The following is a 26303-nucleotide window of genomic DNA, read 5'->3' on the forward strand; positions in this document are numbered from 1 at the left end:
ATACATTCAGCACACCTTTCTCTGAGTGATTGGAGCATCCCCATGCAGCACAGCAAACCATGGTGAAGACTATGCAATGACAACATGAAAGAAAGGACACATACAAAATGCTTGGCATGCTATTTAATTTATTAGAAATGTATTGATGAATTGCTGTAAATAGTTATTGCATTTATTTGAATAAAAATACAAAAACAAAAAAGTAATATCAGTAATATATTATTACAATTTAAAATAACTGTTTTCTATTTTAATGTATTTTAAAATGTAATTTACTCCTGTGATGCCAAGCTGAATTTTCAGCCTCATTACTTTTGAACGGCAGTTTATATACGAGTATGCTTAAGTTGTTTTAAAGCTGAATATATTGTGTATATGAATAAGTATTGTAAGAATTATACATTAGATATATAATATTTATAATACATAAATAATTATATTACTATATACAGAATTGTAAGAATTGTAAACAATAAGCTTCATTTCACTAAATTTTACATTTACGTAACTGCTGCTAATAGTTCATTGACCCATTGTGCGGTGCGAGCTGGAAATCACCTGTCACCAGCCTGTCTCTGTACTATCTGAAAAGTCATAAATATGACATTAGTTACCATGAGATTAGTGAAAACAATGAACATGAGGTAACATAAGAAGGCAACAGAAACCCTAGCCTGAAATAAGTTGAGGGAAATAACGGTAAGCGAACACTAACACTCAAATATTAGCTGATTTGATCTTTAAAAAAACAACATCGCTGTAACAACATACTCATGCTACATACATATGTCGGTGTGTGTTACATAAATATATAAAATAAATGCATTTATTGACTACTAATTATCAGAAATTGCAGTTCTGTCACTCTACTCTAACTGTACGTTCACACCAGAAGCGGCGAGAGCGTCAAAATTCGCTCTGGCTGCCCTGCCTTCGACGCTCAAGGACGCTCGTGGACGCTCTGACGTAGTTGAAATAAGCGGCAACGTTTGTTCAAAATCCTTTTTTTGTGAACTATATTTAAAGGGGCCGCAATTTAAACGTCCAGACATGTCGACCATTTACTTTTTGCAGACCGATCACAAGTAGCGTATATCCTCATGAACTCTTTAAAATGTGAAAATAAGAAATCGATCGATGGCAGAAAGTTATTAAAATTATAGTTGTTTGTTATCAAAATAAAATACATTTGTAATAATAACTGTGGTCTTGGTCATATATTACAGGGAAACCCGTCACGGCAATAATTTGTTTCTACATTTTATCTTCGGAACGAATGTTTGGTGGGAACCAAAGTTTACACGGTTGTGTTCTCGACTTCGCTAGAGCGGAGAACTTCTATATTCCAATTGGTTGCCGCTGAACCGCGTCACAGCTCATTACCATAATGTTGACTGCACTTGAACTTCCATCTGACGCCCACGCCGCCCAAGACTCGCCGCGCCGCTTCTCGCCGCAGAGAGACGCTGGCTGTCATTGAAAAAGAATGACTTCCGGTCGATTTGACGCTCTCGCCGCCTCTGGTGTGAACGTACGGTAACAGTTTGAAATGCCCGCCAAAGTGAATCACGTGACGATCAAGCATTTAGAACTTCCTATATGGCTCTGTGCAGGCCTACAGTACAGTCAGTAACACAGTGTTTACTAGGGCTGCACGATTTGGACAAAAAGTCATATTGCAATTATTTTGAAAAATATTGCAATTTGAACTGCGATTATGATGATAATGTTTTCCACATGTTCAACTGCAAAAAGGCTGCTGGGGTTTTCACACTTGAACCCTCTTAAAAAGAACCAGTTCAACCACAAACAAATAAATATATAAATAGTGAAACAATGTCTTCTTCATATCCAAATGTTACCGTCCACCGTGCATCTGTTTTTGTCCATTTTGAGACAGGATCTCAGCCCACTAATCATCAACATTTGTTTTTGAAACACAAGTCAACTTGAATATTAGAGATGCTCCATTCAGGATTTTAACATCCGATCTCCAATTTGCTTTTCATCTCATCAATCGATACTGATCATTTATCTTTATCAGCAGCTCTGTCAAAACTGGTTATATGTAAGCTTTCTGCTCAATGTCACTGTTAACTACATTTCCGTTCCCATAGTTGCTGTCTAGTATTTCAAAAATAATGTTGGGTTGATTGAATAATTCGGTATACACAAAATATAAATGTTACTCTTTATTCTAGGCCTTAAAAGCTAGTAGGCTTATACAAACTATTCTTTACTGTATATTAGATAGTCCTCAAGAATGAGGCTTAATGTCAAACTGAAGTTGTACTGATAACCCATTAGTGTAATTACATTTAAAGTGAAAATTTGGGTTAGTTTGTCACCATTTCATTTAATTAATTTTATTCATTAATTTATTATATTTAATTTAGCAATGCATTATATTAGAGTAACTAAATCTTTGATATAGATTTTTTATATGTATGTTCCTTCCTTTTCAATTTGTTGGATGTTGGTAATATTAGTTCCGCTTTCACTTGTTTCCACGGGGAGTGTAATAAGGGCGACACTCTCTCGTGAGGTAAACAAAATGACAGAAGTTGGAGGAAGAGAAGTTTCTGGACTCTACAGGTGTTACTGTTAATGCAGTTTGTTCAGTAATCATTTAATAAAGATGTTTGAATTATACCCATCTTGTATCATAATAACGCAGAATACATGTGCCTTGCGGACACTTAAATGCTGCTACCGCAGATAATAATAAAAACCGCTTCATGCAGGATGCGCCAGTTTAGTGTAATGCGTTTAGCCCAAATAAGCAAACGGAACCGAACTCAGAGCACTTCTGTTACTCCAAGCATGAGAGGGAGTTGTGGAGCACAGAACCGCTCTGAAAACACTAACAATGCTCTAAATTAATATAGACTGGACAGAGCAGCGCAAATAAACTTTGAAGGGAGCAGACTATATTTATTTATTTAAATCGCAGCCCTTTGCAATTTAACAATCGCACATGGTTATATCGCAGTTAAGATTTTATTTCTATTAATTGTGCAGCCCTTGTGTTTACATAGAATGGCTTTTATCAGCTTGTGGTCACACTGAACAAATCAACAGTCTCAAACGCTGTGTCCCCCCCACTGGTGCGTGGTGAGCGAAGGTGGATTCAGTGCTTTTAATCCAGACTTTAAATGATGATGATTGCATGCATTCTTTGTGGCAATTCTGTAGCTGGGTAAGCAAACGTTAATAAATAAACAGTGTCATTGGGCATTTGAAAATTAAGCTGGCAGCTTTCCAACTCTAATCGGGTTTCGCATATTTAAGATGATATCATTGCTCGTGTACTGAAAGCTAATACCAGTGGACATGTATCGTTAGCAGTACATCTCAATGCAAGATGAAAGTAATGTACAGGATTGTTCAAGCCATCAGGATGAAGGGAAGACCACTCTTGGATTTACAGTCGATGTGCGAGCAAGTTTTAAATACCCACAACCACACATTCAAATTCTCTGCTAATGACTGCATTATAATGAAAATGGCATGATTTTCATGACATTCAGTTTTGTTAACTGTTCTTAAACGTAAATCATTATGGTGATATGAGAAAACTGGACTAAAATACTCCAGTGTTTCCTGTATTATTAAGAGTCACAGAAACACTGCTACTGAATCTACAGCGTGAGACGAGACAAAGCAATACCAGTAGACGATTTCCAAAGAAATTACTCTTGAGCTGGTTCCTTTGAATCTACAGCGCAAGACAAACAACAGTGTAATCTGATTCACAAACAAATGAGTCTTTTGAGCCAGCTCTTTTTAGTGAATCAAAAAGTCTAATGAATCCATTGGAGCTGCCTGAATGAATTGACTCACTCCAAGAACTAAAAGACGTAAACCAAGAACTGCTACTATGTTGTTTGTACTTTAGGCTCATGAGAGTTACTTACTGGTCGTTCATATGACGTGTACTTTAAAATAAAAAAATTGGTTCGTTGTAATAAGTGAAATATCTGAAAAAAATTAAATATGGTTCACTTTTAAACATGCATGCGGTATTGTTCATTTCTCTCATGTGTCAGTCAAATTTACTTGTGAAACAAAAACAAAAAAAGGCCCGAAAGAAATCTGACTTACGGATGTGCACAAGTAGTCGAATATTCTTTCTGCAATAATTCTTTGAATAGTAAAAATACTATTTGAATTTCGCAAAGTTTTGCTTTGCTGGCCATATATACAGTGAGATGCATGTTAAATCCTGAACGCACAAACTAAAATTTGCAGTTATAACAGAATAAACTGTGTGGCGCTGTTGAGTGTGGACACAAGTTGATCACATTTGTTGAGCAAACGGTTCTGTCAGTATGTTCAGATGGACACATAAAAGAGGGTTATTGTGAGAATCTTCTGAAAACAACAAACATGGCATCCGAAAAAGTCTATACTAGCTGAGGTAAGGGACATTCCATCATTTAAACTGGTGTGTAAAAATGAGTATAGTTTATGGAGCATGTGAATACTTGTTTTTCTCAACAAAAACATGACATGATACAATATAAACATAACTAGTATATGCCGAGTGATTATAGTTGTCCTGTACGTTAACAGCGCCAGTCAACCAGCGGTTTCTTTTTCTTTGCTTTGCGTGAGCTTAAATGCTTTCTATTCTTTTTTTGTTTTCACGCATTGCTTGTTTAAATAAAAAATAAAAATACAGGACATGATATAACCTTGTTTTGAATAGAATTAGAAGCTTTTTTTTATGGTGACAACCTTTGTGACAAAAAAAAAAATTGTGTTTTACAATGTCTCTTTCTCATTAATTACCTTAATTTAAATAATAGAATATTTGTTTTTTTATGAGCTTAAATATTCAATAGGGATGCACCGAAATTTCGGCCGCCGAAAATTTTCGGCCGAAAATGGCACTTTCAGCACTTTCGGTTTTCGGCCGAAAGAGTAAAAAGGCAGAAAATATGAGCCGAAAATATATACCTCCTCGCCCCGCCCCTCAGTGCTCAGATTTCAATCTGGATCGATCTAGCCCTTATCACAGCGCTACCAAACAAAGGCCGATCATGTCAGCGGTGTGGAAATTCTTCAAAGTTTCTGATAAGGACATCAAATTTGTGATCTGCAGTGTTTATTCAGCAGAACTTTCAAGATATATATATACAGAATACAGCAAGAGATTCTACAGGAAAATGTCACAACTAGCGCAGCTACAACACAACTTGAGACGTATAGCTGAACTACGCCAGAAGCGACAATCCCCTTGACTACGGTCGCATAAACAAAGACGGCTTTCCTTTGCTTGCGCGGATTGCGCACAGGTATTTATCTGCCCAAGCACAGAGTGAGAAACTGTTCAGTGCAGCATCTCATGTTCTTGATGAGCTTTCTGACAGGAGAGACTGTCAGAAAGTTTAGCAACTTTTGTTCTTGAAGAGAAACCTGTCACTTGTACTTAAATAGAAAGCGGTCCAATATGATGTGAATAGCAATTACATTACACTTGTTCTTCACTTGAGGATACATCTGTCGTTTACAGTTGAGGTTGGATTTAGTTCAATTACTGCTGTTTTGCACTGTTGTTTTGCACAATCATTTTCACTTAAAGTGTACATACGTTTACATAAACAGAATAGAGCACTGATCTATATATATATAAAATTATATATTATAGATATATATAGATCAGTGGAATAGAGGCCCTCTGCCATTCTGTGTTCTGCCTGTTGTTTTAATTAAAATTACTGTTGCATATTTATACTTTTTTAAAGATGTTAGCTAAGTTCATTTCTTGACTCTTGTTTTGCATATAATATTTTTCTAAAACTTTACATTATTTGGATAATTGTTAATAAAATCTGTAAAATTAGATTTTTACAGAACTGAAAGAAGAATAATATTTAATATAGTTTTAATATATTTTTTGTCCAATTTTGGTGTGCTACTTTCAATAAAAGTGTGATTTATTTTATTGGTTTGTAGTTTTTCAATTCAGATTAATTAAATTCATGAAATTAATGAAAAAGTATCAAATTAATACAATTATACACAACATTTTTTTTTTTTTTTTTAAATAGGTAAAAATTTCGGTTTCCGGCCAAGTGCATCCTGGATTTTCGGTTTCGGCCCAGAATTTTCATTTCGGTGCATCCCTAATATTCAAATACCAAATTATTGATGAATGCTCATCCCTACTCTGGCTAAAAAGCTAGTTTCGGACCCTGCTAGTTTCTAAAACTAGCTAAAAAGCTAGTTTCTCTACAAGAACTAAGAGGCACAAAATGAGGATCAAATCATCCTATCCATATCAATACTGTGGGTCTGACTGATCTAGGTTCAGCGGGAATTACTAATTGCCAATTTGTCATTTAGCAGATACTTTGATCCAAAGCTACTTACAGAAGGTTTCCACGTTTTACAGGACACTCCCGCTGGAGCAACCTGAGGCTAACAGACTTGCACAAAGGCACAATGATGATTGTTTGAATCTACAACATTTTGGTTACCCAGATCTTTAACTACTTTAATCATTCCAAAGTTAATGGGGTTTACTAGTTGGGCTGAGATACCTGTGGTTAGATGTAGTTCAAAGCTCATCTATGAGTGCATGGCATTTGGGTTCCATCCTAGTGCAACATTCCAAACTTGTTCGAAAATTTATTCAGATATATGCAAGGACATAGGTGGATAGAACACCTTAAACTTAATATAAAATACCTTAAAATAAACTTAAAATACTGCTACGTATTGCGTAGTTCGAGCAAAGCAAATTTCGTCATTGGGAAATTATGGGTGGACTGTACACATGCAGGCAAGTTGTTCTAGAAACTTAAGCTGATTGCTTGCATGTCTAGAAAAACTTGCCTGCCGCAGTGTGTCCGCATTTAGCGTGTAAACTGCACAGATGCCACTCATTGACCGTACTAAAGAGTACCACAAAAGTGACACTTTTTTCATAGTATGCTTGTGCTGGGTATCGCCAAACACAATACAATATGCTAATATCTTAATAGGATCACGATTGCAATAATGGTCTCAAGAGTATGCGCCTATTTAGACCACCGGCTTCTTTATTATTGAAATGTTAGAAACTATATTAATACACAAATTAATTAAACAGAATAATAAAAATACTGATATAGGGATCTATAGCAGGGACTCAAAAACGTTTCAATGAACAGACAAAGAAATTTTAGACAAAGACATTTTTTGGTGTGTATTGGTAAGACCTTTTAGACAACTATATAATTACCATGTATACATGAACAATTAATCCAGATACAAAGAAAACTATTGAGCACATGAAAGTACAAATTACATTTCTCAGTTCTTTTCAAGTCTTCGCTGAATTATTGTTAGATATGATGCATTAATACAGATTCGATGCCGACAAATAAGCAGATCTGTAATTAAAACAAATAATTAAAATGGAATTAAATAATTATTAAATGTTTAAAATAAAAATAATTCAGCCTGCATAAAATTATGCATAGTCCAAGCAGTGTGTGCATGCATGCATAAGGGAAAGAGAGATTTTGGATATCGTTTCCTTAAAAGAACTGATAATACTGCAATTAACACCTATTCTATCCAGTACTTAATACACACACAAAAAAGTGTTGTTAACAGACAATGTTTGAACTGATTGAAAAAGCTTATCTGTAGATTGTAGAGTTGAGGAAACAATTAGAAAAGCATGATCAACAGCTGAAACCAATAATCTCAAATCCACCAAAAATAGACTGAAATATCAGCCAGATCGATTTAACAGCCGATCCCTCAAACTAGTCCTGCTTTAAGATCAAGTCCACAGCTTCTTGAGGGAACTACACAGTACAGGCTTTATAAATTTAATTCCTAAACATTTGACAAGGGTCAGGGAACTGAAGTTAAATTAATGACCTAATTAAAAGAAAGAATTACAAAGTAATGGTTTGTTGTCCTTCAAGGAAGGTCCCTACAGGCTAGAGCTGCAAGCTTGACATCGTTTAATCTCAAACCAAACTGCATTCTGCATTACAGACATATTCCTTTTCCTTATCAGTGAAATGTCCCAAAGTTTCCCACAGATTCTTGCAGTTGCAATGCTGATCTGGCAGAACACGCTTTGTGTGACGTCAAGCAGGTCAAACTCATCTGGTATTCTGCCATGACATCTGGCATAGACTACAATTCAGAATGCCATCAGAAGGAAACTCTAATCTCTGGGAAAACTGGCTTACTGGTTCAACTGTGCATAGGGGGTAAGGACAGTGGAGCTTCTGGATGAGGGGTTAAAATTTCACAGCATCACTATATTTGACACCATCCAAAAATTTTAATTTTTTTTTAAATTACATTTTAATAACACTTTTCACTAAGGATGGACATTCATCAATAATTTGGTATTCGAATATTTAAACTCATATTTTTTTCTTATATATTTGAATATTCTATTATTTAAATGGTAGGGTAATTCATGTAATAAGGTAATTCATGAGAAAGAGACATTGCAAAATTATGTTATTGCATCACCATTAAAAAACAAGCTTCTAATTATAGTCAAAACAAGGTTATATCATATCCTGTATTTTTATTTTTTATTTAAACAAGCAATGCGTGAAAACAAAAAAAGAATAGAAAGCATTTAAGCTCACGCAAAGCGAAGAAAAAGAAACCGCTAATGAGGTAGACTGGCGCTGTTAACGTACAGGACGACTATAAACACTCAGCATGTAATATTTATCATGTTTATATTGTATCTCATGTCATGTTTCTGTTGAGAAAAACAATATCCACATGCTCAGTAAACTATACTCATATCACCAGTTTAAATGATGGAATGTCCCTTACCTCAGCTAGCATAGTCTTTCTCGGATGCCATGTTTGTTGTTTACAGAAGCGTTGCAGGGATTACATTTAGGGGTGGGCGATATCTCGATATTTAAAATATATCGAGATATTTTTTAAACACGATATGAATTTTGACATATCGTATATATCGATATATTGTTTATATTCAATTCTGATTTCGCCACTTTGCTCGCTTGCTTTCTCTGTGCTGTGCTCGCTCCCGCCTCCGCTCGCCCCCGTCTCCTTGCTTTTGCTCCCCCTCCCTTCGCGTGTTGTCTCATTCAACATGGCGTCGCCATAACCAGCCCGGAGGCAGAACTCGTCTAAAAAAAAAAGGACAACTGGCTCCATTATATGGAGATACTTCAGTTTTAAAGCGTCGGATGAACAGCAGACAGATGTCTACTGCCGTGAATGCCGAAAGTTGGTGCCAACCAAAGCTTATAGCAAACTTGTTTTTTGGCTATTTGTTGATGGCTACAACAGAGTTAATGCAAAGATGAGCTTGAGTTGTTTTATTTTTGAACGAAAAGGCAATATGTATTATTTGTTTTAATTTACAGTTAAATTATTATTATTTATGTAATCAGGGATTTTTTTTCTTTCTTAAATGTCGCAGAAGCACTTTGTTCTTATATATGCACTGCCTACCTTGAGTTGAGTTGTTTCATTTTTGAATGAAAAGGCTATATGTATTTCTTCCTTATTTTACAGTTAAATAATAAGAAGCACTTTGTTCTTACGTGAACTGCCTACCTCTTTGCACTTTAATAAAAAAGGACTGTGGTATTTGGCATATTTGTTTTTGCAGTAGTTTTTTTTTTGGGGGGGGGGGGGTATTTTTCCTGTAAAGATATCGAGATATATATCGTATATCGAGATATAGCAAAATATATCGAGATATATTTTTTGCTCCATATCGCCCAGCCCTAATTACATTGCTACGGGGACGCTGCTTTCTGACAAGCTGCACATATACGAGAGTAAAGTGTACACCACTTATCCAGTACATTTAAACAGAAACCCAGCTTTCTCACAGTAAGTCACATTCTCGCAATAACCCGCTTTTTTGGTGAATCTGAACGTACTGACAGAACCGTTTGCTCAACAAATGTGATCAACTTGTGTCCACACTCAATAGCGCCACCCCATGCATTTGGTTATAACTGCCAGTTCTAGTTTGTGTGTTCAGGATCTAACATGCATCTCACTGTATATATGGCCAGCAAAGCAAAACATTACACAATTCAAATAGTATTTTTACTATTGCAGAACGAATATTCGGCTACTCGTGCACAACCCTACTTTTCACATTAGCATTTTTGGGAAAAAGAAATACATTTTAGTGCACACTCAAGTCAGACCACTTCAGGTTTTATAAAACAAATGCAATTTGCACCAATTTAGTTAATAATGGGTCATTTTAGTACCCAACTAGGCTATTACAAGAGGTTTGTAATCAATGGTATTTAAAAAAAAGAAAGAAAGAAAGAAAGAGCGGCCGTAATTACAAATGATTTACTTGGTAACCATTTAAAATCCAGCAAATCAAGGCATGTTTTTAGAAAAAGCGCAATTAGAGGGATGTTTTGGGTAACCGAGAGTTCCCACGCTGCTCAGAAAGTAAGTCTTGAACTTATTTTCACCAACCAGCCAACCTTTTGGCATCCTAAAATCGTTTAGCATACAAATTACAAAAGATAACAGGACAGATTCGAAAATAAAGCAAAGGCCAAAATCAAAACCACAAGCAAGGTTAAACAGCACTTGACATGTGTTGAATGCGTTTGTTACTTAAAGGGATAGTTCACCCCTATGTTGTTCTAAATCAGTAATATTTGACCCTCTCTTTGGAACAGAAAAGGAGATATTTGGTCAACCTCAGTCACAATTAACTTATTGTATGGAGGGAAAAAAAACAAAGTAAATGGTGACTGAGACAAACATACCATCAAACTTCTCCTTTTGTATTTCACAGTAAACAATTCAATCATACAGGTTTGAAACAAGTCAAGGGGGTAAAAATTTACAGAATTTTTATTTTTGGGCAAACAAGGTCTATCCCTTTAATTCTTTAGACACTGGCGTTTTAAGACTCACTCAACCAATGTTTTCCTCTACACCTTCCAAACTGACAGTGTATCAGTGCCCTAACCGGCTTCCTAACTTAACCACGTGTCCTGTACGTCGTTTGTTGCCAAAAAAATACAAAATAAAAATCTCTTGCATTTATCTTGCACAACACTAACAAAGTTGATCAGGAAACTACTACAAAGATGTTATCTGACATTAAACATGCCCTCTGGCATCATCCAACAGCCTTGTTCTGCATACAGCATGCCAATGATACAGGACAACAGATGACAAACCAAAACAAATGCTAACTGTCTGGTTTCCAACCGGCTGACACCAATTATTGTACATAAAGCCACTGTCACATTGAGAACAAGTACATAAATACGGAGATTATGATATATAAAAAAACAGCAGTAGACTATCAAAGTTATAAGTTGTTGTGTTTTTGCTGTACTGATAAGTAACTGTAGTAATTATGATAATATGGAGGAACGTTACTATGATGATATTTGTAATACTTTTGTAAAAGTGAATGCACAATTTAAAACAAAGTTTCTCCCCTCCACTACAATAGCAAAACATAATCCAATTATTATACACACCTCCCTCAGAGATCCCAAGAGAGACACTTGATATGCATGTCTATTAACAGGGGCCTCTGCCTCTATTTCTCCGTTTCTCAATAAAACATGCCAAATGTGACACATTTGTAATTTTATTTCAGAATGCACACCGAACGACATTTTCAAACGACATTGTGCATTTAGAAACTGATTTTTCCAATGCTGTCCTGCTCTGCAAAGTTTGCGCTTGTGACTTGCAAATTTATATGGAGCCCATTGCAAGATTTGCTACTCACGCAATAAGCCATCCCACTAAATTTACCATGGTTTTACTACAGTACCCATATTTTAAACATGATATTCATAGTGAAACTAATTAAGTAACAATACAGGACCATATGGTATTTGTAGTGAACCCATATCAAGCACAACATTAACTATGGCTTACAGTAAAACAGTGGTTACTATATGAATATAGTATATGGTTTTAAAACCGGTGGGTTCCAACAAAAACAAACAAAAAGGGGAAGCTCATTACGGTTATGGTCACTACAATATTACTAGAGTAAAATCATGGTAATTTTTTTAGAGGGAACGCAAAATGATATACTAGTAACCACGTAGTAACCAACTTTTATGGCAGAAAAACGTTATCATAGACTGTGTTATTAACCATAATTTTCGGCGGACATCTTGTTTTTAATGAATTAATATCATAGTAGCAATGACTGTAGTAGGATAACCATGTTTTTTTTTTTTTTTAGCTGAAACCATGATATTACTATAGTGACAAAGAAAAGTAACCATTATTTTGTTTGGTCGGACGCCATGTTTTAATGGTTTACTTTATCCACTTAGTTACCATGTTGTTTTACTATAAATTAACCATGGTTAATCTTCTAGTTACTATAGCAACCACAAAATTGTTAATTTTATTCTCATGGTTTTCTGTTTCCTGTATTATTACTATGGTTTCACAACGAATAACATAGTTAAACTATGGTTAATGAAGTAAACCTATGGTAAACTTTTTAAGAGGGAACGCAAAACAACTTCACAATAAATAATGACTTGTTTAAAATCTGTTCAATAAAAAAGCAATCTCTACTCTACCACAATTGCCTCAAATTGTAAACATCCCAACAAGGGAAACTTGACATACTGCTGTCATTGATACTGATGGCCCCTGGGTCCCAAAAAGCCTGCGAACAGCAGCAACTCATCACAGGGGACTACAGCGCAGTATTATTCTACTAACCTTGCCCAATTAATTTCGACAACTTTTCCAGCTGTTCGTGATTACAAGATGAGAGTTTATAAAGATAATTTTATTGCTATTGCACACGCAAAGAGTACATTCTAGTTGATAAAACTATTAGCATTAGAGCTGAGCATACCAAGAAATGGGGTAATATAAATAGTAAACATTTACGAATTTCCAATACTTTTTCCAGTCGTTTGCAAGTACTGGATGAGGATTAAAAACTATATAGATTTATACACAAACATTTTACAATTGTATTCATTATGGCCAGGGTTGGGTAAGTTACAAAAAAAAAAAAAAAAAGTAATTAATTCCTAACTACTAATTACATCTTCTACAGAGTAATTAGATTACTGTACTTTAAAGTACTTACAAAATTATTATAATGTAATAACTTTTTAATATTAATTAGAAGTATATTACTAATAGTGTTGGGTAAGTTACTCTAAAAAAAAAAAAAGTAATTACTTACTAACTACTAATGACTTTGTCTGAAATGTAACTGCATTACTTATTAATGATGACTTTCTAAAACCCTTATCAACATCGACCAGATGAAAAATACAAGAATGGGCATGAAACTGTTGTTTTAATTCTTTCAAATAAATCATTTAAAATCAAATAGATTATTCATGAACTGGCCAAAGAATTTAAGGGGGTAGCGATATATTAGAATGCATGTGTCTTAACATTACACGTGAATTTACGATTTTAAATTCACTAATGTTTTATCTAGAATTGTTCTGTAGTCTATGCAGTATTTAACGCAATTACATCAGAGGTAACTGAAATTAAAATTAAGAGTAATCCCTTAATTTACTTTTTCCTCAATGAAAAAATAATTATAGTAATTAATTAATTAGTAATGCATTACACCAAACACTGATTATAGCAATTTCCATGACTTTTCCAATATTTTAGTAATTTCCATGAAATTAAAATTCCCTAATATTTGTAGGTTTTCCAAGACATCTGGCGGTCACTCGGCGCCACTGCAGCCTGCAGGAATAAAAAAAAAAAGAAATCCAACAAAATGTCGGTCCTTCCGCGGTCACGTGACTCCTTTTGTGTTTTACAGCGCTACTCGCTTCCAAACGGCTCGACACAACCAGACTTTCACATTCCAAATGGCAAGCAAATAAATCCAATTTGATAAACCAGGAGTAAAATTCGGTGCAAACTGCAAAACAGCTCCAAAATACCGTGTAAAACGCCACACGCACAGACGGCCATTTTGAAGCATTCCAACCTGCGCAGACTGAAAAATAAAAACAAATTCATATTGCACAAAAAGCAGTGTTTGCGTAGTCAAAGTCGTACCGATTCCTCGTCCTTCTCCATGCCGGTGGGCATCTGCGGCACGGTGCGGTTGATGGACGCATACTCGTGCAGGTCGGGCAGATCCTCGCAGCGATAGATGGGCAGCGGCTTTAGAGCGTCCAGCGCCCGCGCCCTGAACGACAGTTTGCTCATTTTACTCTATAATTCTAGCCGATCCCCTCACAATCACCCATGCAACCGCCACAGATCTCATGGAGGAGGGTGGATTGAGTTAGAGAATGAGGAAAATGAAGGAATAGAAGAGCTCCGGTGAGGAAAAGCAGAGGCGGGTGTGTGTGTTTTTTTTCTCTCTCGCGCGCTGCCTCAGTGCGCCATTGACAACATGGCGGACATTAAAACTCAACAGCTCCCGATTGCGTCCTTCCCTCCTCTCTCACTCACACACTCAATACCGTGATCGCGCACAACTCTCATTCCAGCAGGGCTCCGAGTGCGTGCATGCGAGCGCGGTCACGAGACATCCGCGCACAAATCCATAATACTCTCTCACATACAAAACATACTGGAACACGTATTTTAATGTTTTTGCTCAAGTGGCCAGTAATTAATTTATATTTTATTTAATTCTGATTAAAAATATTAATCTTATCTTTTATTATAAATTAATAACTTTTTAATATTAATTATACGGGTGTAATTTATATATACATACACACACACACACACAAACAAAACTACTACACACTAATATATATATATATATAATTACACCCGTATAATTAATATTAAAAAGTTATTAATTTATAATAAAAGATAAGATTAATATTTTTGAATCAGAATTAAATAAAATATAAATTACTGACCATTTGAACAGAAAATTATTTATAAAATAGACACTATTAAATGTAAATATAAATGAAATGACACTATAGCTTCCTGTCTTTTAGAATAACCTTCTACATATTCCAACCTGAATATATATAGTAATATATATAAGTCAGAAGTTATTTATTAAATACCATTTGCAACAGGAATCCAATTAATGAAATGTATAAATTAATGATTGACCACCTGAGCAGAAATACAGTTTACAAAAACTGCATATAAACAAAACTACTTAACACGCACACACAAACACATTTAAAATAGCTATGCTATTAGAGAAGTATAACTACTGCTACAAACAAAAGTACAATAAAACCTATTTTAAACAGCATGTTTCTAAATATTTTTAAATAATTATGCATGCCATTTTTATTACTATGCTGTTTGATATGCCATGTAGAATTTTGGCACTTAAAAATTGTTTATCATCACAGAACCATTTCAAACAAGTGAATCAAAACAGTGATAAATTTAAAGGGACAGATCAACCAAAATTGAAAATGCCATAATTTACCCACCCTCATATTGTTCCAAACCCATATGACTTTCTTCCATGGAACACATGAGATGTTTGGCAGAATGTACCCATCAAGCCCTGTCTACACTGCATCGTAACGGCTTGAGTCTGTCTACACTGGACGCATTAAAGCAATGTTCTTTAAACCTTTTATTTGTCTTGTTAGCAGGAGTACAGACAGCACATGCAACACAAAATGAAATGGGACATCCATTCACAGTCGGCACGGCAACAGACACTTCCAGTGTAGACAGCTTTATTGATTATAATGGTATCTATTTGCTTTTGAAGCAACGTACTGCTCGCTTCCGGTGTAGAAAGGGCGTCAGTCACCACTCACTTTCATTGTATGGAAAGAAAAATCAAAGTAAGTGAATGGTGACTGAGGCTATTTTCAGAAGCATTCTGGTGCATGTACAATTTAGTCAAGCATCTTGAGTGAGGATACAGTGCCCTCTTATGGTGAAATCAAGATAAACACAAATGGAAAGTTTTACTTTGGATCCTAATGATACCACTGTCATGGCTAGAACTCAGGTAAAAGCAATCCAGTGCCTTTGATAACATTTTAGCACCAAGTTTATGACATTACATAATTACTAGATGACAACTCATCCAACTATAACTGCTTATCCCACTTCTGAGATCAAACCATGTCAAGTACAATACACTCATCAGAAAATATGACACAAAAAACAGCAAATACAAGCAAATGCATTACTTACCTTTCCATCTTTGAGTTGTTTTCCAGCCTAGAACAAACACTGGCAAAACAGCATCCAAACTATCCATTGTTAGACACTTCAACCTGAAAATAAAATGGATTACATCTGACAAAAGGAGTAACAATGAAAAATACAAAATGGAACAAACTTTACAAAGGATATAAACATTGTAATACAAGGGTTAGAACTCTAACTGAGATCATATTTTCCCCATTCTGATGGTTGATGTGAACATTAACAGAAGCTCTGATTTCTGATATCTGCCTGATTTTATGCACTGCTGCCACATGATTGGCTGATTAGATAATCACATGGATGATTGTTGGTGCCAGGCGGGCTAGTTTGAGAACTGAGAATGTGCCAAACACAAAAAACATCCATTGAGCGGCAGTTCTGTGGACAGAAATGCCTTGTTGATGAGAGAGGTCAACAGAGAATGGCCAGACTAGTCAGACTGACAAAGTCTATGGTAACTCATATAACCACTCTGTACAATTGTGGTGAGAAGAATATCATCTCAGAATGCTATTCTATAGGTGTTGGCACCGAGGGGGACCTACACAATATTAGGAAGGTGGCATCACTTCAGAAGACATGGGTTAAAACACTGGAGTCATATGGATTACTTTTATGCTGCCTTTATGTGCTTTTTTTGAGCACCACAATTTTGGTCACCTTTCACATGCACAGACCTACAGAGCTGAGATGCTTATATATATATATATATATATATATATACACATATATATATTCATTCATTAGTGTTTTGCAGAAAAACATTTTTGGGTGAACTATCCCTTTAAAACATTGGGTTGTCACCATTGTTACTTTCAGCAAGGTATGTCAATATGTGGGCACCGCTAATGCAATTGTAGTACTCTAAAGTAACTTCAAATACAGTATAAGGCCTCTGCTAAAGGCTAGTTGAAAACAACATGGTTAGAACTTTTAAATATCATAGATTAGGTACAATGAGAATGACTGAAACCATAAAAAACTGATCATGTTTCAATGTTGTTTCGTATTTTAATGCGAAATGAAGGATGGATGGATTTAATGTAGCAATCAGAATCAAGTATTTGAAAGAACTGTGTAAGAATGCATGTTATTAGCTTTTCAGCAATAATTTAAACAGAAACAATTCATGAAAAAATTGTTTTGGCTACATACACAACACACACACACACACACACACACACACACACACACACACACACACACACACACACACACAGAACGAATATAGTAGAGCTGTGTGTGTATTTTACTGTAGCATATATCGTCATAATTTACTGTACACAACTAGATCAAGCCCCGCCCATCTGAGGCAGTATCAGCAAAAAAATAGATCATGTATCTCTCTACAAGACTTGAGTATGATGGGGTCAATGCTGTTACATGCAATACAAATGGGACATGATCACACACAGATATCAACACAAACACAGATCCAAACTTCCAAGATTGTCCAAGCCTATGATTTTTATATTAAACCTTAATTATGAGATAACTCGACTGAGAAGAAGGCGGAAAGAGATCTGACTCATGGCGCCTCAACTATTATCCAGATAAATTAATAAGACTTTACATGAAACGACGGAAGTCTAAACTGCAATATAGTCCGAATAATAATTATAATACACATCTCCAAAATGGTGCAATTACATCCGTTTTTATAACAAATATCCTAAAATTAAGACACAATCATTGTACAAACTCAGGAAGTGAACGCTCATTCAAACACGTCCGCAACGGCCGTTGAATAAACGCGAAAGCATATCGATGTTAAATGCGTCTATATCGACAAAACAAAACCGAAAAGGCGGATTTGAATATGGACAACGTTAAATTAATTTAAACTTCGCCTTGTTCTGTTTTGTAGATGACAAAAAGCGCACATAAAAACACAAAAGACCAAGAAATACCAATATGGAGGATCACAACTTGATTTTCTATGTATTATTTTACATTGAAAAAATAAAGTCAGGATCTATTTTTGTGTTCAACTCCAGAAAGGTCCGAACAGGGACAACTGACATTGAACCATCTTTATTTAAAGAAGTCCATATTACGTTAAATCCAATATGATCAGTTTAAGGCTATTAGGTAGTGTGGGGTGCTTGGTGTATTATTGAGGCAGTTTTTGTTATGCAGATAAAAAATGTAACGGCACAAAAGCGCCTTAAAGCGACACAACAGGCCACCGTTAGATCTCGTTTTGTCCTGCTAGATTATTTACATTTCAAAAGCTCTTGACCAAACCAGGAACCACATAGTCTGTAAGCGGGAATTTATAATGCTTTAAAAAGCATTTCTATTCAAAAAGTTATAGTCCATTAACAAATAGCACTGGTGTAAAAGAGTAACTTACCCGTTCAACCACCAGGGTGGATGGTGACTTCTCATTTTTAAAACGTGTCAAGGCCAGATTCCCACAAACCATGCGAAGACATTTAGGAAGTTCGGGGGGAAATATAGGAGGACAGAGAAAACAAACGCACGACCAACTCTAAAATCGTCCTCGTGTGTGTGTGTGTGTGTGTGTGTGTGTGTGTGATCTCGATCATTACAGTCGAACTGTGGTGGAGGAAACGAGGATATAATTACCCGTGTGTAAAGATCACAGATGTCCCCTTTGCGCACAGAGGCACTGCTTTTTAACTCAATAAAACTCAGCTTGGCTCTGTTGACGAAAAAGTAGCGAGTAGACGTTTGTTTTACGAAAAAGTCCGGCTCAGTACAGACTCCTGGAAAGATCTGGTTCGGCCAGTGAAGGGTTAATATGTTTTGCGTCTTCATTGGTTGGAGAGAGACACCGATCACCTGTGGAGAGCAGCGGGGTTGGTCGAGAACTGAAAGAGGGCAGACAGAAAGGTTTGCACACAGTGAAAGTTGAAACATACGGAAGAAAGACAGACAGACAGACAGACAGATAGATAGATAGATAGATAGATAGATAGATAGATAGATAGATAGATAGATAGATAGATAGATAGATAGATAGATGGACGGATGGAGGGACGAACAGATAGATAGATAGATAGATAGATAGATGGATGGATGGATGGAGGGACGAACAGATAGATAGATAGATAGATAGATAGATAGATGGATGGATGGATGGAGGGACGAACAGATAGATAGATAGATAGTTGGATAGATAGATAGATAGATAGATAGATAGATAGATAGATAGATAGATAGATAGATAGATAGATAGATAGATAGATAGATATTTGGATGGATGGATGGATGGATGGATGGAGGGACGAACAGATAGATAGATAGTTGGATAGATGGATGGATGGAGGGACGAATGGACAGACAGAGAGACAGACAGATAGATGGATGGATGAATGGATGGATGGAGGGACAAAAGGACAGACAGTTGGATTGAGGGATGAACGGACAGACAGAGAGATGGATGGATGGAGGGACGAACGGACAGACAGAGAGACAGACAGATAGATAGTTGGATAGAGGGACGAACGGACAGATAGATAGATAGTTGGATAGATGGATGGATGGAGGGACAAACAGATAGATAGATAGATAGATAGATAGATAGATAGATAGATAGATAGATAGATAGATAGATAGATAGATAGTTGGATAGATGGAGGGACGAACAGGTAGATAGATAGATAGATAGATAGATAGATAGATATTTGGATGGATGGATGGAGGGACGAACAGATAGATAGATAGTTAGATAGATGGAGGATGGAGGGACGAACAGATAGATAGATAGATAGATAGATAGATAGATAGATAGAGGGACGAATGGACAGACAGAGAGACAGACAGATAGATAGATGGATGGAGGGACGAACGGACAGACAGACAGTTGGATGGAGGGACGAACAGAGAGATAGATAGATAGATAGTTGGATGGAGGGATGAACGGACAGACAGAGAGACAGACAGACAGATAGATAGTTGGATAGAGGGACGAACAGACAGACAGAGAGACAGAGAGACAGATAGATAGATAGATAGATAGATAGATAGATAGATAGATAGATAGATAGATAGATAGATAGATAGATAGATAGATAGATAGATAGATAGATAGATGGATGGAGGGACAAACGGACAGACAGACAGAGAGATAGATAGATAGATAGATAGATAGATAGATAGATAGATAGATAGATAGATAGAGGGACGAATGGACAGACAGATAGATGGATGAATGGATGGATGGAGGGACAAAAGGACAGACAGTTGGATTGAGGGATGAACGGACAGACAGAGAGATGGATGGATGGAGGGACGAACGGACAGACAGAGAGACAGACAGACAGACAGATAGATAGTTGGATAGAGGGACGAACGGACAGACAGACAGATAGATAGATAGACAGATAGATAGATAGATAGATAGATAGATAGATAGATAGATAGATAGATAGATAGATAGATAGTTGGACAGATGGATGGAGGGACGAACAGATAGATAGATGGATAGACAGACAGATAGATAGTTGGATAGAGGGACGAACGGACAGACAGACAGACAGATAGATAGATAGATAGATAGATAGATAGATAGATAGATAGATAGATGGATGGAGGGACGAACAGATAGATAGATAGATAGTTGGATAGATGGATGGATGGAGGAACAAACAGATAGATAGATAGATAGATAGATAGATAGATAGACAGACAGACAGACAGATAGATAGATAGATAGATAGATAGATAGACAGACAGATAGATAGATAGATAGATAGATAGATCGATAGATAGATGAGCAGACATGTCATCTAACGTGACTTTCAGTACTCCAACTGCAGATTTTTTGTTGTTGTCGGGAGTGGGGCTAAAAGGACACAGTGTTTTTAAAGCATAATTTAATGTGATCTTTAAGTGATTTCCTGGGATTAGAGATCTAACCTACTTATACTACTTTCCATTCATATATTTATCCATGAATGTTAAATCAAAAACTTATTTGTGATCACTAAATGTGAATGTTAATGTAAGTATTAAAACATACTGTAATATTATATTTATTATGGGCATGGTAATTTATTTGTGACTTTATTTATTTATTCCATCCCTTTGTCTCCCCAATTTTGGAATGCCCAATACCCACAACTTACAAGGTCCTCAAGGTGGCACGGTTACTCACATCAATCCGGGTGGTGGAGGACAATTCTCAGTTGCCTCCGCTTCTGAGACAGTCAATCCGCACATCTTATCACGTGGCTCGCTGTGCTTGACACCACGGAGACTCACAGCATGTGGACGCTCATGCTACTCTACACAATCCACGCACAACTTACCATGCGCCCCATTGAAGTGTGGTAATTTGGATGCAGTATTCCTGCAGTTTCTAGTTCTACAGTACAAGTATGTTCATTTGGATGCAGTATTTATGCATAAGTGTGAAATAATGAAATGCATTTTTACTTCTTTAGGCAATTTAATAGAATTACTTTGCAATGGTGAAATTGGGGCAAGGAACGCTTGTTCAATTTGTACTTTGTCAATTTGTCTATATAACTTACTGAAATGTAACTGAGGTCATTTACCATTACAAATAAAAACTTATACATTCCATCAAATTGTTTAAAATACGAAATAGGAACTTCTAGAGGGAGAGACTGCAGTAAATAATTGAATTTGGGGATACGATTCATTTTTGTTACATTGACCTTCCCAGGTAGACAAATGAAGTGAAGCCAAAATATCAACATCACACGAGAACCTTTTCATTAATGGATCAATATTAGCTCTAATTAAATCTCTCAAATTGGCTTGAAATAAGATGCCTAAATACCTAGTGCCTTGCTAGGACCATTGAAAGGTTCCAGTTTGGAAAGCTGTGGTAGGGCAATATGCTGTCAGAGCAAGAACTTCCTATTTAGACCAATTCAACCTGTATCCCGAAAACTATGGAGGCTAGGCACAGATCTAGGATCAGAGACAAATAATAATACATAATCTGTGTAGAGTAAAAGTTTATGCACCACACCCCCTACTACAATATCAAGAAAAGCATCCTCTTTTCATGTGAACAAGTTTGTAAAGTTATAAATATGGATATTTTTCTTTATGATATTTTGCATCGATTTGCTTCAGAAGGACTTTTTTTTAACCCTCTGGAGCCTTATGGATTATTTGATGGATGGATGCGCTTTTTTGGGCTTCAAAATGTAAGGTACCATTCATTCCGATTATAAAGCTTGGAAGAGCCAGGATATTTTTTTATATAACTCCGATTGTGTTTGGCTGAAAGAAGAAAGTCATGTACACCTAGGATGGCTTGAGAGTGAGTAAATTATGGGATCATTTAAATTTTTGTGTGAACTAACCATTTAAGTGCCTCCCATACCACGCCCACAGAGGACACTGAGGACCAATTGGTTTCTACATAAACATTCATAAACATAACTTCTGTCTTTAACATTTGTTGAAATGCTGGGTTCTGTGGAAGGGATGTATTAAAGAGCCATCTATATGATTTTATTTTCTCTATATGGGGCAACATCTCTAAATGCACCAAAGCATGATCTGAAACTAAAATGTTCCAATTTTAGCAATAAGTGGCAAATGGAACAAGTGACTTAGATATCAAAAAGAAATCTATTCTAGAGTAAATCACATGAACTGATGAAAAAAAGGTGTAGTCCCTCCCAGATGGATTCAGAAGTCTCTCTAAAGGGTCTATACACATTTGCATCACTATGATCCATAGATTGAAGTCTCCACCCAAAACCAAATCATAGAGGATCCCAGCTGCTTGTAACTTCCCCTCAATATCTATAAAAAAGTTCTGATTATCAGTGTTGGGTGCATAAATATTATTCAAAATAAGATTTTGCCCCTGTATTTCAGCGAAAACAATAATGACTCTCCATAAATTATCTTTAATTTGTTTGAGACAATTAACTTGTAAATGCTAACTTATCAATGTGATGACTCCCCTGCTCTTACTCGAACCAGCACTGCAAAACACATGCCCACCCCACGCTCTACTAAGTTTTAAAACTTCCTGTGAAGAAAGGTGTGTTTCTTGAAGGAACACTATCACATTTTTTACACTTATAGGTGCAGTATGTAAGATTCAGAAACCCTTGTTATTAATGACACCTGTGTCCGTTAAGTGAACTGCAGCCAGCTACCTGTTGCTTGTGCTCGTGCACACACACCATAGGGAAACGAACGAGCGACCATCGAGCAAAACAATGACATAAAGTACAAAGAGACAACGTGATTCACCGGCATCATGCTGACAGATGAGGTAGCATAATTAAAATTACACAGTTATGATTGTTTTATTACAAACTTAGAGACTGTATATTATATGTGACTCTCCAGTGCTGGAACAGGGCTATAACAAAGTGTGGCTGTAGGTCTGACTATGCGAGACTGTAGTTTGAAGTAATAACTTTTCTTTGCATGATACATTGACTAGATTTATATTACAGCCTATGTCGGCATTAGCTAGCTAGCCAGCTTTATCAATAGCTGTTAGCTAAATTTGGTGTATGATGACAGTAGCTGTTTACAAAATTTTGTAAATTACAAGTTACGTTACACTAATGAATGGAGCTTTTTGCATTATCCTGAACATTGTCTAGCATTCATTTCATGTGTTATTGTAGTTTAGCTAAAATTGCACAGATCAATCCTTATGGCACTATATTTCACATGTTTGCAGTTATGTAAGCTTACCTGTCCAATAAGAAGAATGCTAATTCAGGGTCAGTTTTGATACCCAAAACTGAATGAAGTTCCCTCCAGGAATCAAATGCCCTGCAGATGTTCACTCTAGTTTTCTCTCGACCGGACTGGATTCAGTAGATAAATGTTTTTTTCTTTTTGGCTTCCTCTGAGTTTGTGTAGGAGTCGGTGTTGTGCTGGGAGCCGGCCGTTTGCTGTACACCATCTCTAAGATAACATTACCTAGTGTTGCAGTTTGTTGAAGCTGTTGAATAGCGGAAGATAAGCTACTCTCTGAGGCAAGGTTCTCGGGAGCGTGCATACACGTCACATCCTTTGGATTTTCCTAGCAAACGCGACCCGCTCCCTTCGCATGAAAATCAGTCTACAGGCTTTAATAGTCAACCTAGGAAGTCCGGGAAGAGATCATTTCCAACATTGATAAAACCATAAAATCCTTAATAACCCACAGAAAAATGATGTGCTTCAACCTCACGCATAACAGCCTCAACTGGTGTCCATGAACGCTCACTTCAGTCTGGTGTTTTTATTTATTTACGTAAACCATAAAATTGCTCATTAAAATATGTCCCAGTAAATAACAACATCAAACCCACAAAATGAACAAATAAACTCTACAATAAGTCAATAAAGGAAGATAAAAAATTATAATAAAAAGAGTAGCTTGAGAGAAAGAGACAGTGGGCGACCAAACGTATAACAAACCCTCTTAGACCTCATCAGCAAAATGCACGACGTGTAGTCCATACCATTGATTCAGTGGGGGCAAAGCCACCCATTCACGTCATTGATTTAATGAAGGCCATAGCTTCTTGTGGGCATGTGAAAGTCTTACGTCCATCCTTGGCATCAGTTCTCAGCTTAGCTGGGTAAAGCAATGCGAAGCTCACATCCTGTGCGTGAAGTAACTTCTCACACTCTTTGAACCTCTCCCGTTTCACTTGTCTAGCACTGGCAATGTCCGGAAAAACCATTATGTTGTAATACTCCCATCACAACTTGCTTTTATTCCTCATCACACGTAAAACAAAGTCTTTATCTGCCGATGGCAGGAATCTTACCAGAATGGATCGGGGTCTATCACCTGCCCTTGGAAGCTGACCGAAAGCTCTGTGTCCATGCTCTATATCCAGATGATGGCCCACTGTGTCAAACAAATTCAGAATAAACCCGTCCAGGAACTTGACCATATCTTGACCTTCCTTTCCCTCTGGGATTTCAATGAAACAAAAATGTTTATGTATGCTTCCATTTCCATACCACACTTGATCCATATTGGTTTTGGTGGCTGGGAGGTTATTCCGCAGCTCTTTTCCTGGTGCTTCCAGAAACTCAATTCGCTTTTCCGCCTCGTCCATTCTTGTGATCAGTGTGTAAAATTTCGCCTACATAGATGTGGTCACTTGACGTATTTCTGCGAGGCCCTCCATGTCAGTCGAGATTTTCGTTAGCGCTGCATAAATGTTCGCAATATCTTGACCTACACTCTAGGCACGCTGTCATTCCTAACTGGACCCCTGCCATCTTGCTCTTGAGAGGCGTCAGACGCATGTGACCATAAACGCTTTTTAATGTCCCCACAGGCAGACAATTTTGAATTCTTCGACATCCTACACTCTCAGCACAGTTTAACAATCAAAACTAAATCAGTTCTCGCTGAGTAATGCTGCTTCCACTTGAATAGCGTCACATGACTCTGATTATTGTTAATCTAATGTAATCGTGGTTTTCTTGCTTGGTCTGATTTTTTAAAGAAGCTGTTTTTTGGCAGTAATCAAGTTTAGGTGTGCATGTAAAAGGGGGCATTGTTTTTAAACAGCTTTGTGAACACACCCCTCATTGGTCAAACTAACAGACAGGCCCGTCCCAAAATCACGCCATTGGTTACGTCAACGTTATTGTGTCAGGCTGGATGGGTTGCTCAAAACAAGCAGATAAATGTTGAAAGGCCCATAGAGCAGCAATGTTTACAGTTTTCCAGGTAATCAACATAAGAATGGTTTATTCATAATTATTTCTGCATATTAAGCTGGGATAGGAGAAAGTATTTGAACATCAACAAATAACACATCAACTAAAAGTCCTTAATAAAGTATTTGAAACAGCACAACCATAGACATTAAAGAGCAATAAAATAAAATACTCCCAATTCATGAGTCCAGTCTGAAGAAGATAAAAAAAGAGATTCAGTCTTTAATACTTTCAATCAAAATTTAGACTCTGAACCTTCTATAGTTAATTGTTAGCACGTAGATTGGGTTATCACCATATTCAATGACAGAAAACACATTTTAATGGTAATGTATTATTTGAGACAGGGAATGGACATTCATTTTGATTAAAAAAGTGCATTCTTTTGTCTGTCTCTTGCACTTTGAGGTCAACTGGGGAACCTAGGAGTAAAAAAACATTGAGAACCAATGTTTCTAATACTTCACTGCGTTTTAAAGCAAAAGTGCATTTCAATGCATCTGAATGATTGT

General features: G+C 36.5%; 1 protein-coding gene across 3 annotated transcripts in view; it reads right to left on the reverse strand.

Annotated features, from left to right (window-relative positions):
* The window catches only part of LOC127633517 (enhancer of polycomb homolog 1-like), a 51658-nt gene extending 32788 nt beyond the window's left edge, over window positions 1–18870 (reverse strand). The window contains exons 1-2 of one of the 3 annotated variants that reach the window (XM_052112681.1): window positions 18494–18870; window positions 16123–16205 (exon numbers count right to left, since the gene is read on the reverse strand). Coding sequence is in view for 2 of the 3 variants with exons in the window: in XM_052112678.1 (XP_051968638.1) it covers window positions 14035–14187 (153 nt within the window). In the remaining variant the exon portion in view is untranslated. Of the gene's footprint in view, window positions 1–14034; window positions 14426–16122; window positions 16206–18493 lie in introns of those variants that run through there. The other 2 variants (XM_052112679.1, XM_052112678.1) reach the window with 2 other exon arrangements.
* Window positions 18871–26303: the final 7433 nt, after the last annotated feature.

This window comes from Xyrauchen texanus, chromosome 40, assembly GCF_025860055.1.
Source record: "Xyrauchen texanus isolate HMW12.3.18 chromosome 40, RBS_HiC_50CHRs, whole genome shotgun sequence".
NCBI lineage: Eukaryota > Metazoa > Chordata > Actinopteri > Cypriniformes > Catostomidae > Xyrauchen > Xyrauchen texanus.